The sequence below is a fragment of the Canis lupus genome, chromosome 22, assembly GCF_048164855.1.
Source record: "Canis lupus baileyi chromosome 22, mCanLup2.hap1, whole genome shotgun sequence".
In the NCBI taxonomy this organism is placed as follows: Eukaryota; Metazoa; Chordata; class Mammalia; order Carnivora; family Canidae; genus Canis; species Canis lupus.
The window spans coordinates 36,575,643-36,587,993 of NC_132859.1; the positions used below are offsets into that span (position 1 = coordinate 36,575,643).

The 12,351-nt window shown below is 42.2% G+C and overlaps 1 protein-coding gene across 1 annotated transcript in view; it reads left to right on the plus strand.

Moving 5' to 3' along the window:
* Positions 1-9,674: 9,674 nt before the first annotated feature.
* CMC1 (C-X9-C motif containing 1) overlaps positions 9,675-12,351 on the plus strand; it is an 84,694-nt gene continuing 82,017 nt past the window's right edge. The window contains exon 1 of the mRNA XM_072793093.1: positions 9,675-9,906. Within this exon, the coding sequence (XP_072649194.1) occupies positions 9,888-9,906 (19 nt within the window). The 5' untranslated portion in view covers positions 9,675-9,887. The remainder of the gene's footprint in view (positions 9,907-12,351) is intronic.

Here is a 12,351-nt window from a genome sequence, read left to right on the forward strand (position 1 = left end):
CAAACTTCCTGTGTGCTAATCTCCACTTCAGAGCCTGCTTCCTAGGGATCCTACGTGCAATAGCAGAATGGTATGCAATAAAAGTAAACATGCTCTACAATAAGGATGGGAAGTCAAGAATCATTCTTTAGTTGAGCCTGGGGAGTGGCATATGGGCTCTTGTAGCCCATCCCTCATCTGTCTGCTTACAAACCAGGAGCCAGCAAGCCCAGAACCAGGTTGGATGAGGCAGGTGACATTGCTCCTTGTCCTGACACACACCAATCACAGACATTGTTTTGAGCCTTCAGTAAGTTCTGTGCTCAAGTGTGCTGAAGCATGGCCTGAAATTGGAAGAGATGAAACATTTATACTTTCACTTTACTTATCCAGAGCTTAAGACTTAGTTGAAAATGAAAAGACTATGACACACAGAAGTAGGCAGGTAAATGGAAAGGACAAACAGCTTAGAAAAGTTGAAAAGAAAAAGGTAGGTTATTCAGTAAATACTTCTAGAAAAACAGTGTTAGAAGAATTGGTTAGTTATTTGGAGAAAAAAATTAGGTACTCATTTCCTACCAAAGGGGAAGAAAAGAAAATATTTGTAAAATAGCAATCTACTTATTAAGAAAAAAAAAAACAGGAAACAAAACAAGAAATATAGAGGATAGGATGGGTTATCTCTAAGAATTAAATAATAGAATAAACAAAAGAATACTCCATCTGTACATGAGTCTGTCAAATTATTATTCATAAAAGTAAGAAGAAAACATTATAACAAATGCCACAAATAGTGTAGAAAAAGGCTTCATATACAAAAGCAATAAAGGGTCACCTGGGTGGCTCAATCAGTTAAGCATCTGCCTTTGGCTCAGGTCATGATGGAATCCTGGGTTTGAGTCCTGGGTGGGGCTCCTTCTCAGCAGGGAGCCTACTTCTCCCTCCCCCTCTGCCACTCCCCCTGTTTGTGCTGTCTCTATATATATCAAATAAATGAATAAAAATCTTTAGAAGAATCTAAAAATAAAAAAACAATGGATAAATTAATAAGAAAATGGTAATGGTTTAATTTAAAATGGGAAAGAATATGGAGAGAAAATTCATAGAAGGACAATAAGTCTATTAAACATGCAAAATTTTATTACTACTAATAAAAATAAATAAGTTGTAACAAAATGCCTGTCTGTATCAATTTAGCAAATATATTTAAAGTGATTTTGCTTGTTGTTGGCAATTTATCCGCAATAATTAGCACAATAATTCCAATTCTAGGAATTACCCTTCAGAAATAAGCGGAGCTAAAGATGAAAGCTTTATTTTTAGAATATTCACTTCAGTGTTATTTTTAAAAAAGAAATTAGAAATAACCTAAAATTTCAACAATATATAAACAGTGAAATAAAGTGTGGTACCTAGACACAGCTCCCAACAGGAAAAGAACAAATAGTGAACTGGAGTAATCCTGGAGACAGTGGGATTTTTGTGTGTGTGTCTGGATGTTTATGTATTCTCGATGACATGGTGCATAGTTAGGGAGAATTTGATTAACTCTCAACCAGGAGAGGGTGATAAACATTTGCAAAGCACCAGAGAAGTTAAGAATGTAAACTCTGGATCAGATTTCCATGTGTTCTCATCCAGTCCTATTGTTTGTATGCTCGTATTCTATGGGCGATGGGGGAACCATTACAGGATCTTGAATCAATCTGAACAATGTCTGTGGGTGGCAAGGAGCAGGGCCCAACCTGAATCAGTTTAAACAAAAAGTCAGAAACAAAGAGCAAGTGCTCTTTTAGTCTAGATTATGTGCAAGTGGATTATCTTGGAATATCATCCCAGGGAGCAGAAAGGAGAGACAGGGAAAAGTGAAGCAGGGAAGGAGGGAAAAATGATGCACTCATGTTTTTGTTTTTTAAAAGATTTTATTCACTTATTTGAGAGAGAGAGAGAGAGAGAGAGAGCGCGCGCATAAGCAGGGGGATCGGCAGGCAGAGGCAGAGGGAGAAGCAGGCTCCTCACTGAGCAGAGAGCCTGATGTGGAACTCAATTCCAGGACCCTGGGATCATGACCTGAGCCAAAGGCAGACCAGTTTAACCATCCAGGTGCCCCAATACACTTGTGTTTTAATGAGTGTCCCACTTTACAGGTGACTGGTACGGAATACCATGACGCTATTGGAGGGTTATTATAAAATGTGCTTCAGAGCTGTCTTCCCAAAGAATAAAGTGGGACATATTTATCTATTGTATTCCATTCACTATTGATCAAGGTGGCTCCACAGTCATTAACTTCCCCTGCACTTCTGTATATATGTGTACATGTGACTGCTCAGAGGGTCCCTATGGGTGTTTCATGCAGTAGTGTCAGAAAGGTACAAGGTACTATCAGCTTGCACCTGTGTGAAGGTGTTTGAAGTCTACAAAGAACTAGTGGCCACATGCAAGAATTGAGGTTAAGAAGATTTGGAGTCATATATAAGACATGTCTTATTTTATATGAGTCTTTGGTGATTCAAAGAGCCAAGACCTAGAAAGCCAGGAATAGAGATCATTCTCAGAGCAGCTCCAACCAGAGGTTCAAATTCTATATGGATTTTCTCAGTTTTGAATCTCTATACTTTTTTGGTTAGGCATCATCTTTCCTGTCTCCTTAGAGACAACTTTCTTTACCAGGCACAAAACTCATCTCTTAATGGCTTCTACATTTTGCATTTTACAATCTAGCCTCAGAAAACAAACTGATACACACAGCTAATATTTCCCAGGCAAAAATTCATTGGTCTACTTCAGGCCATGTATCTATTCTTGGACAAATGAGTATGGCTAAAGAGAGATGTCATATAAGGACATGAAAACATTTGTAGGAATGTATAATAAAGTAGGGGAGGAGCAGTGTCCAAAAGAACAAGATGTCAAGCAGACAGTCCCATAAATATGTATATCGTGTTCTAAGTGAGGGGTGCCTTGACCAGAAAACATATCTTAAAGAATGTAAAACCTGAAAGTTGTCTTTAGCCAAAGATGAGAAATAGCAAAATAGAGTCTGAATTATGGTGGACATTAGTGACAGGAGGAGTTTGGAAGTGATGCTAGGGAGAAATAATCAATAGACTATGTGACCCACATTAATTTCACATGATGTCCCTATATTCTCTATTAACAGTATCCTATGCAACAAACATTTACCTTGCCAGATGTCAAGTCTTCTGAGAGGTTCTACAATGGTGCTTAAGACAGTTTCTCTCCTCAAACAGCAGAGTCATGTGGCTTAGCAACAGCAATATTTCATCTCTGTGGGGAACCCTTCATCCATACCTTGGGATGCCTGGCTCCATGACATAGACTTTAACTAATGGAATAGATCTGTGTAAACATTCTTCTTTGCTGAAGGTCAAGGCCTGAGCTTTTGGGAGGTCTTCATTTACCTTTAATATCCTATTGATAAATATACAGGAATCAATGACATAGGATTGTTTTGTCTGGGCATAGCACTAGTGAGAAAGCATCAGAAGTTGGTAGCAATTCTCAACGTTTGATTTTTATCTCCTTCTGTGTCTATGTGGCTCCAAACTAATAGTGGTCAATCTAGCTATTTTAACCATATTTGTGGCTCTTGATGGTTACCCCGTGCCTATTCTATACAGCAAAATGCTGTCAACTATGACTCCATTGTCTGTCTCTTGTTGAATAATAATTTTTAAAGAGTTACTTCAAATATAAGCATTAATGTTTATATTTATCTCCTATCTTCTGTAAGTCAAAATTTATTTCTCCCTTGAGGCTCCCACATCATCTTCTATCATGTTGGACTGTAATTACTTGTTTGTGTGTTTGTTTTATGCCTCCTGTACTGTGAGTTCCTTAAGGAACTAAAGAAATAAATCTTATTTATTCCAGGGCTCAGCACAGTGCATAGCACATGGTAGGTTCCCTTATTTGGGGGAAGAATGGGTAATGAATTCAGGAAGTTTGTCGTCTGTCAGATTAACAGTGCAGGAACATCTGGAATACGTTGTTAGAATTTTCATTAACTTTATTTCCTCTAAACAAGTAAAAGATCTTTGAGATGTTTTCAGTGCAGCTGGCCATCTAACCAGAATGCCACTGCTCTTTCAGACTCACTATACAAGGGAAAGCACTTCTGTATTTGTTTGTCGAGTTTGCCAGAACCTGTGAGAAATTCTACAAAGAATCATAGCATCTGCATAAGACCAAGTAAGAGAAATCTAATATAAGTCACGTCATCATCTTATTATTTTATTATCTTTTTTAAGTATTCTTCAGGAATAAAAGCCTGTGACCCCAGAAAAAATTTTGGTCTGTCTTAAAAGAGGCCACCCAGAAAACAATTCACAGTAAAAGCAAAACAATAAAATATAAAAAGCCTTCCACAGAGGTGAGAGGTGATTTTTTTTTCACACTTTTTTTCTCACCTGATAAGTGATAGGGCACACTGCTAAATCTCTTTTGTTCATTTGGAGGGTGTTCACATAATACTGATTTAAACATATTATTACCCAGACTTCAGTTTTGAAGGCAGAGTAGCTCTGAAGTATTGCATAGAAAGAAAGAAAGAAAGAAAGAAAGAAAGAAAGAAAGAAAGAAAGAAAAAAAGACAGACTGAATATAGTGCAACGGTTCAAAAGGACACTTTTCTAAAAGTAAAAGATAATCATCACAATAACAATTGCTAGAATTTAGCAATGGCCTATCATGTGCTGGAAACCACTTATCACTGTTTGTTACAGGTCTTCTTTAATGCTCAAATCAATTATGCAGGGATGGTGTGATTGAGGACACTGAGGCTCAGGAGGAGACACAGTTTACCAAATGTAAATTAGAAGTAGGAAAGCAGATATTAGTTATATACAACAACATGAATGAGTCTCATGGCTATTGAGCTGAGCAAAAGAAGCCAAATATAATATACTACACTGTATGTACTATGTACGTAAATGTAAATGTACATAATTTACATAAGTTTGAAACTAGGCAAGACTAATAAATTCTCATAGAAGTCAGGAGAGTAGTTATTTTTATGAGGAGGGTTTCACTAGGAGGAGGTATCAAGGAAACTTCTGGATGACCAGAAATGCTCTAAGTCTCAACATAGGTGTAGTTCAAAAGCATATACATACATAAGAACTCATTCAGCTGCACAAAGATTTATGTTCTTTTCTATATATAAGTCATATCTCAATAAAACAGCTAAGAAGTAAAAGAAGGCAGGAGGAATTAGAATTTAACTCTGTTTAGTTCCACAGCCCCTCTGTTCCCACTACACACTCTTTCAGAAATCAGTTTCAAGTTTCTAGGTTTAACACAGACATTTTTTCTGGGATGGTGCACAGAAAAGTTTCCACAGATACTTTCTAAACCATTGCAAGTAGATACACATAGTGGATAATGTAGAGTACAAGCAGGTTGTTTATGAAAGAATGATGTAGTAAACTGGAACTCGTCTATCAGGGGTTTCATGAACTTAATGAATGGGAGGAGAAATAGCCTAGGAGCAGAAAGCAAGTTAGGAGTCTATTGTAAATAGCTCTGCAAAGGTAAGTAGATCTTGGACTAAGAGACACAACAGTGCGGTTGGCGGATGAAATAAAAAGATTAGTTAAAGAGCCAGGTGAGTGTTATGATCAGTTGAGTGTGGGCAATGGGGGACAGACAGGAGCTGACCGAGGTGGCTGGATGGACCAAGCCTATGCAAGGCAGAACCTATTCAACCACCAGAAAGACAGGGACAAAGTGTATCACTCTGGGGAAAGGCTAAAGCTAGGCAAGTTGTCAGGGCTCTAGCTAAGTGATTTGGGATTTCAGGAAGGATTCTGGTCCTTGTAAAGTATACTGTTTTATGGGCTGAACTGTGTCCCCCAAAATTCATGTGTGGTAGTCCCAGGCCCAATACCTGAGAATGTGACTGTATTTGGAGATAGAGTCTTTAAAGAGGTAATTCAGTTAAAATGGGGTCATTAGGGTAGGCCCTAATCCAATATGACTGGATTCCTTATTTAAAAAAAAGGAAATTTGGACTTAGACACCCACATCCTGAAGACTGTGTGAAGAGACAGGGAGAAAATGGCCATTTGTAAGCCAAGAAGAGAGGCCTCTGAAGAAACCAAACCTACAGATACCTTGATTTTGGACTTCTAGCCTCCAATTGTGAAAAGAAATAAATTTCTGTTATTTAAGCCACATTCTGTGGTATTTTGAAATGGCAGCCCTAACAAACTAATATTGTAAGTGTCAATCTTGACCTGAGCCCATTCAAATGAGGGAAGACACAGGCCCTAGGACACCAGGAGCTAAATCATGCAGCTCAGAAAGCAGACAGGGGCACCAGGGACCAATGGATAGTGATCTTCTAGCCAAGAACTAGTTCCAAATTTCATATATTGGTAGGGATGGGCTTCTAATATTCTTCCAAATGTAATTCTCATTGGCTCAAAGACAGAGCAGAACAGAGCTATAGATGAAAAGTCTTCAATTCTGACATTGGGTAGAGTTGGAAGCAAGCAGGGGCTGGCTATCTCAGCCTTTAAAAAATAACTAACTGGGTATCAACATAGAGCAAAAAGGTATGCTAGATCTAGTCAAACTGATGCAATCAATAAACAATTAAGATATTTATTTGTATCTGCAAATTTTTTAGATATTAGACTAAGAGATATGTATATGTGTGTATTCATGTCTAGTCTACATACTAATAGCAATTCACTTCTCTTGGCTTTTGCATGCTCTGCCACAGATCAGCTGCTGTCCTTACTCCCTTGGGTCACTGTAATTTCCTCCTCACCAGTCCCTCTGCCTCAGTATTGCTCCCCAGTGATGAGGATCAACAGCAGATCATTTGAGGCATGAATGGGTGTATTGCCATGATTTTCTCATTTGTCCGTGTATGTTTGCCAAGGAACGAAATCACCTAGAAATCCTTCTTGACTCTGTTCTAGTTTCCTAAGTCCGTTATGAGGAATGGATTCTTCCACTCCAGGTACTTTCACATCCATCCTTTTTTTTTTTTTTTTCTTTTTTTACATTGTCACATATTTTAATTCAGGCTCTTTTCAGATGCTGCCTGAACTCCTGCAAAAGCTCCTTAGCATTCTGCTTAACCTCTGCCTCCCTCCTCACCACCTAGATATATCCTACGTAAAAAATCTTTAAAAGATATCACCTTGACCACAAGGCCATTTTTTTTTACTTCTTAGTCTTTAACAGCCCCTGACTGCTTATAGCAACAAATTCAAACACTCCTCAGCCTAATGTTTAAGGCTGTGGGAATCTGGCCTCTTCTAACATTTTCAGTATCTTTCATAACTAGCTTCCCAAATCCTCAAATGAATGGTTTCAGGCATTGCCCTCCACTATGCCGGCTACACAGCCCTGCTTCCTACCCCTAGCGTTTGCACGTGCTTTTATTCCCTAACTTCTATCTTTTCCATGCCTCATTTGTCCTTCAAGAACACCTCAAATCCCAGACACTTTGTTTACTTTTCTCCTAGTGTGATATGCATCCTTCTCTGTAGACACATGCTACCCATCTTTCAAGTTCAGCCATAATTTCTACTGCATCTTTGAAGTCCTTCCTAACCACCCACCCTGGCATTTACCCCTTTGTGAAAGGCTCCTGTGGGGCCATTAGGTACCAGATATTATCTGAGCCCTAGAGGTCATGCTTGGATAAGACATATTTTCTCATTTCTGGGACAACGTGCCCTCCTCCTCTTTCTGTTCCTATTGCAGTTATTGCTCAAAGAATTGTCCATTAATAATGTGATATCTTAGGACATTTCTTCTCTTTTGAATTACCAATTATGTTTTTATGATTTAACTTCTAATAAATGACTTATATTCCCCAGGTATGTTATAAAGACTTTGCCCCCAAATGATCTCATTTAATATGAGACAGAAGAGGGGCATCCTGCTATGTACCAGGCACTGAGGTGCCAGTGCTTCTCACAGAGTGCTATGTCTAGAAGTCCATTTTATGGGACACATAAAACCCATGATTTTACAGATATTATTATGTAGGATAAGGCTAAAGTAGATAGTACCCATGTAAGTTTAAGTGAGTTGATTTAAATAAAAAATATTAAATAATAATGGTTCAAGTGATATGCAGTTATGGCAAAAACTGTAGCAGTGTTTTTTCAATGACCAAAACAGTGTTAAATGATATTACATTTATTCCTCACAATGATCTTACAAATTAGAAACTGAAGTCCAGAGAAACATTGGGATTTATTTAAGTCACAAAGCTAACAGGTTTTGATGCAGGATTCAGATAGAGGTATATAGGTCTCTGACTAAAGCTCTCCGTGATGCCCTTTTGCATATAGGAAGATTTAGTTTTATTACCTAAGTGTGAGAGTCTGGCTTGTGTTTTTTATAACTCAGCTCATCTTAAAAAGATTTATTTTCTAGACGAAACTCTCCACCTCCAGAAAAATAAAAGGGGCACCAGAATGAATTTGGTATGTTTCAAACCACATTTATAAAACACACAAGAAAACAGACCTGCTTTCCTGCCTGGTTGAGTGAAACATTAATTCTTCACCTTGGCATCTCAACCTACAGCTGTAATAAGGGCCGTTATGCCCAAATAGGCCCTTAAACGGAAGACCTGCTGAGCAGAGACCCACTTTCCCAGCCCTGCTCAACTGCGGCTGCTTTTTCTGCCAACTGACCAGGCTGAAGCAGCAGCAGGGGAGGAGGGACTGCAGGTAGGTGGGGAGGGGATCATTTTGAAAGCTCTAAATCCCTCCCAGGGAAGAAGCAGCTGCTCCTTGTTTTTCTAACATCTGTCCCATCTGTCCCCGGCTGCACCTCACCCTTCGGGGGCTCGAACTAGCTAAACGTGGATATGACAAGGAGGCATTTCTGAAGGCTGGCTGGTGAGTGGAAATGAGCATAATTGCCACAAGAAAGTTTCTTTTATCGAGAAGAGGGCATTTGGGATTCTTCAGGAGCATAGATACCATCTTCCTTCATTTTTCTCAAACACATACAGCTTTAACGGACAGAGTCTGCATGTGTAACATCACCTCAATCAGGCTGTGCGCCCTAAGGATACTATTTCCTAGCGCCCAGTTATTTTATTTTATTTTATTTTATTATTTTATTTTATTTCCCCTCCAGGGGAGCCAGAGGCTGCTGCTTCGTGAGACAAATAATGATACTCGCAGACTGTACCACCTCCATAGTAGAACAAACAAGCTGTGCCTATCTCGCCTGTGCGGTGTTTATCACATTTAACAGCGTGCTGCTTGCATCTGACTCCCCTGCCAACAGGATACTCCTCGAGACCAGGGACCTTATTTTTATTTAATTACTGTGGCTGGAACCGGACATAAAATAGACATTTATGAATGAACGTTAACGAAGAGAAAATAAGGGAACGGGATGATTCATTCGTCCTCCCAAGGCGGACGTGGAGGGAGGGGCTTGGCCGTGAACCGAACCGCCACGTAAGGCGCCCTCCCACAGGCCCCAGCTCCTGCTCGGGTCCCCGCAGACCGGAGTCTGGAAGCCGCCGGCGTTCGCGCTCCTTGCAGGGCCTGGCTGCGCGCGCCCGAGAGAGCCCCGCCCCCAAAGCGGGCGAGGCCACGCCCCCTCCCGGTCCTTCCCGCGGAGGAGTCGGTTCCACTTCAAGTACAGGCTTCGGGGCGGGGCCAGGGGGGCGCAGGCGCAGTGGGCGGCGGAAGTAGCGACGAGGGGAAGAAGGAGGCAGGAAAGGGGCCGCCGCCTCCGCCGCCTCCGCCGCCTCCTCCGCCTCCCGCGGGAAGCTCCCGGCCGCCGCGCGTGCCGCCCGCTCAGGCCCCTCCCCTCCCCGCCCCTCCCCGCCCCTCCCCGCCCCTCCCCCGCCCGGGAGCGGCCAGGCGCTGCTTTCCTCTCCGCCCGCCGAGATGGCGCTCGACCCCGCAGGTACAGGGGCGGGACGCGGGGGTTGAGGAGTCACGGCCGGGGTCCCTAACCGCGGCCTTGCAGCTGGGGGCGGGCGCAGCGCTGAGGTGCACCGCTGCCGCCCACGTCCGCTCACCCCGGCGGCCGCGCGCCTTGTTGCCTGCAGTCTCCGGTCGTCCCGCGCCTCAGGGTCAGGGTTAGGTGAAGGGCACTGGGTTTGCTGTCCAAACTCTCGCCCATTTGTGGCCTAACACATTTCCTTCTTAACGCGACTGGTCTTTTTTTTATCCTCTTTTTCGCCCCTCTGGGGCACCGACTCCTTTAAAATATCAGTAATCTACCTTAAAAGCGATAATCCAAAGGACCCATGATTGTGGCAAGAGTCAGATTTTTTTTTTTTTTTAAGATTTTATTTATTTATTCAGGAGAGAGGCAAAGATAGGCGGAGGGAGAAGCAGGCGCTCTGCGGGGAGCCCAGTGCTGGACTTGATCCCAGGACCCGGGGATCACGACCTGAGCCAAAGGAGGCGCTCAACCACCGAGCCACCCAGGCGTCCCCAAGAGTCGGTTCCTTGAGAAAGGATCCCTAAGATCTTGATCAAAGTTATTTTAACTTTAGTGCTTCCACCCCACTTCTATTTGCAGCAGTAGTTTCAAGTTTCCCTCGATTTCCGGTCCTTACGGAAGCTCACCTGAGGTGTCTCTGCTTTAAGCTATTTATCTTACGGAAGCTCACCTCACCTCACCTCACCTCACCTCACCTCTCCTCACCCGAGATATCTTTGTAGGCTTTTCATGTAAGTATAGGAAACTTCCATCTTTGAAGGGAGTGGTAATTGGACTAATCCACTCCCTTCATTTTATGAATGCGAAAACTTCAGGCTTTGGGAGGAGTACTGGCTTCAAGCGTTTGGAGATTCAGAAATGAGAAAGTCACTTTGGTGGCTCTCAAGGAGAGCGAAAAGTGTATGCCTTCTAAAGAGGGCAGTGACATAAATTATGTCTTTGCTACCCTGGCTGCAGTGGTCACATGCGCTACGGAGGAATCGTGAGTGGAAGCAGGGAGATAGGTTAAGAGATGGTGGCAGTAGTCCAGGCACAAATAATACATTTACTGAACGCTTTATTATCAAGCTGAGTATTCTCGATTGTCCAACAACAGTGTGTGATGTGGTAGATAGTGTGCTTTCCCCTTGTGGGTTAGGAAACAGAGAGGATCAGGGACTACTCTAAAGCATGAGAATTTCTGGGACGCCTAATGATCTTGCCAATATTGGGCTAGGTGGTTGGATTAGACTTTATGAGGCTGTTAACAATTGATCTGGGCTTTTAAAATGTTTTTTAATTTCTAAAAAATATTTTTATTTATTCATGAGAGACACACAGAGAGAGAAAGAGGCAGAGACACAGGCAGAGGGAGAAGCAGGCTCCATGCAGGGAGCCTGACGTGGGACTTGATCCGGGGTCTCCAGGATCATGCCCTGGGCTGAAGGTGGCGCTAAACCGCTGAGCCACGGGGCTGTCCTGTCCAGTTACTCTTAACCCACTGAAATCTCACGGTATGCCCAAGGCTAACCAGCTAATTGCTGGTAGAGTCAAGTCTGGAATAGAACTCTGTAATTTCATCTCCAGGTTGGTGTTACAGACCATGCCCTCCATTGGAGTATGTATTGATTAAACAAATACATGACTGCTTGTGATATGTTACAAGACTACAATGGTAAAAGAAAGAAGACAGCCCATCCCCATATACGCTTTGCCAGATGATGATAAACATGAAGAAAATAAAGTGTTATGTGGTAGGTAGTGAAGAGAAGACTACCTCAGAGTGGTCAGTGAAGAGCTCAATGAGGAAGTGTTGTTTGAATTGAAATCTGAAGGTCAAGAGGAAGTAGTTAGTGTGAAGAGGTAGAGAAAGAGTATGCCAGGCAGCCAAAAGTAGCAAATGCTTAAATATTTGCCTATAATGAGGGCCAGTATGTGGTAGAGATCCATAAGGGAAGATGTTGGGAAAGTAGGCAGGAGCTAGATGCTGCAGGATTTTTAAGACTCTGATAAGAAATTATTTGGACTTTTCCTGATGTTATCAAAGCCTTTGGAGTCTTCTAAAGAGGGCAGTGACATTGCTACCCTGGCTGCAGTGGTCACATGCGCTACAGAGGAATCTGAGTGGAAGCAGGGAGATAGGGATACCTGGCTGGTGCAGCGGGTTGGCGCCTGCCTTTGGCCCAGGGCGCGATCCCGGAGACCCAGGATCGAATCCCACGTCGGGCTCCCGGTGCATGGAGCCTGCTTCTCCCTCTGCCTGTGTCTCTGCCTCTCTCTCTCTCTCTCTCTCTCTCTCTCTCTCTGTGACTATCATAAATAAATAAAATTAAAAAAGAAAAATAAAAGGAAGCAGGGAGATAGGTTAAGAGATGGTGGCAGTAGTCCAGGCCAAATATGATAGTATCTTAGTCTGGAATG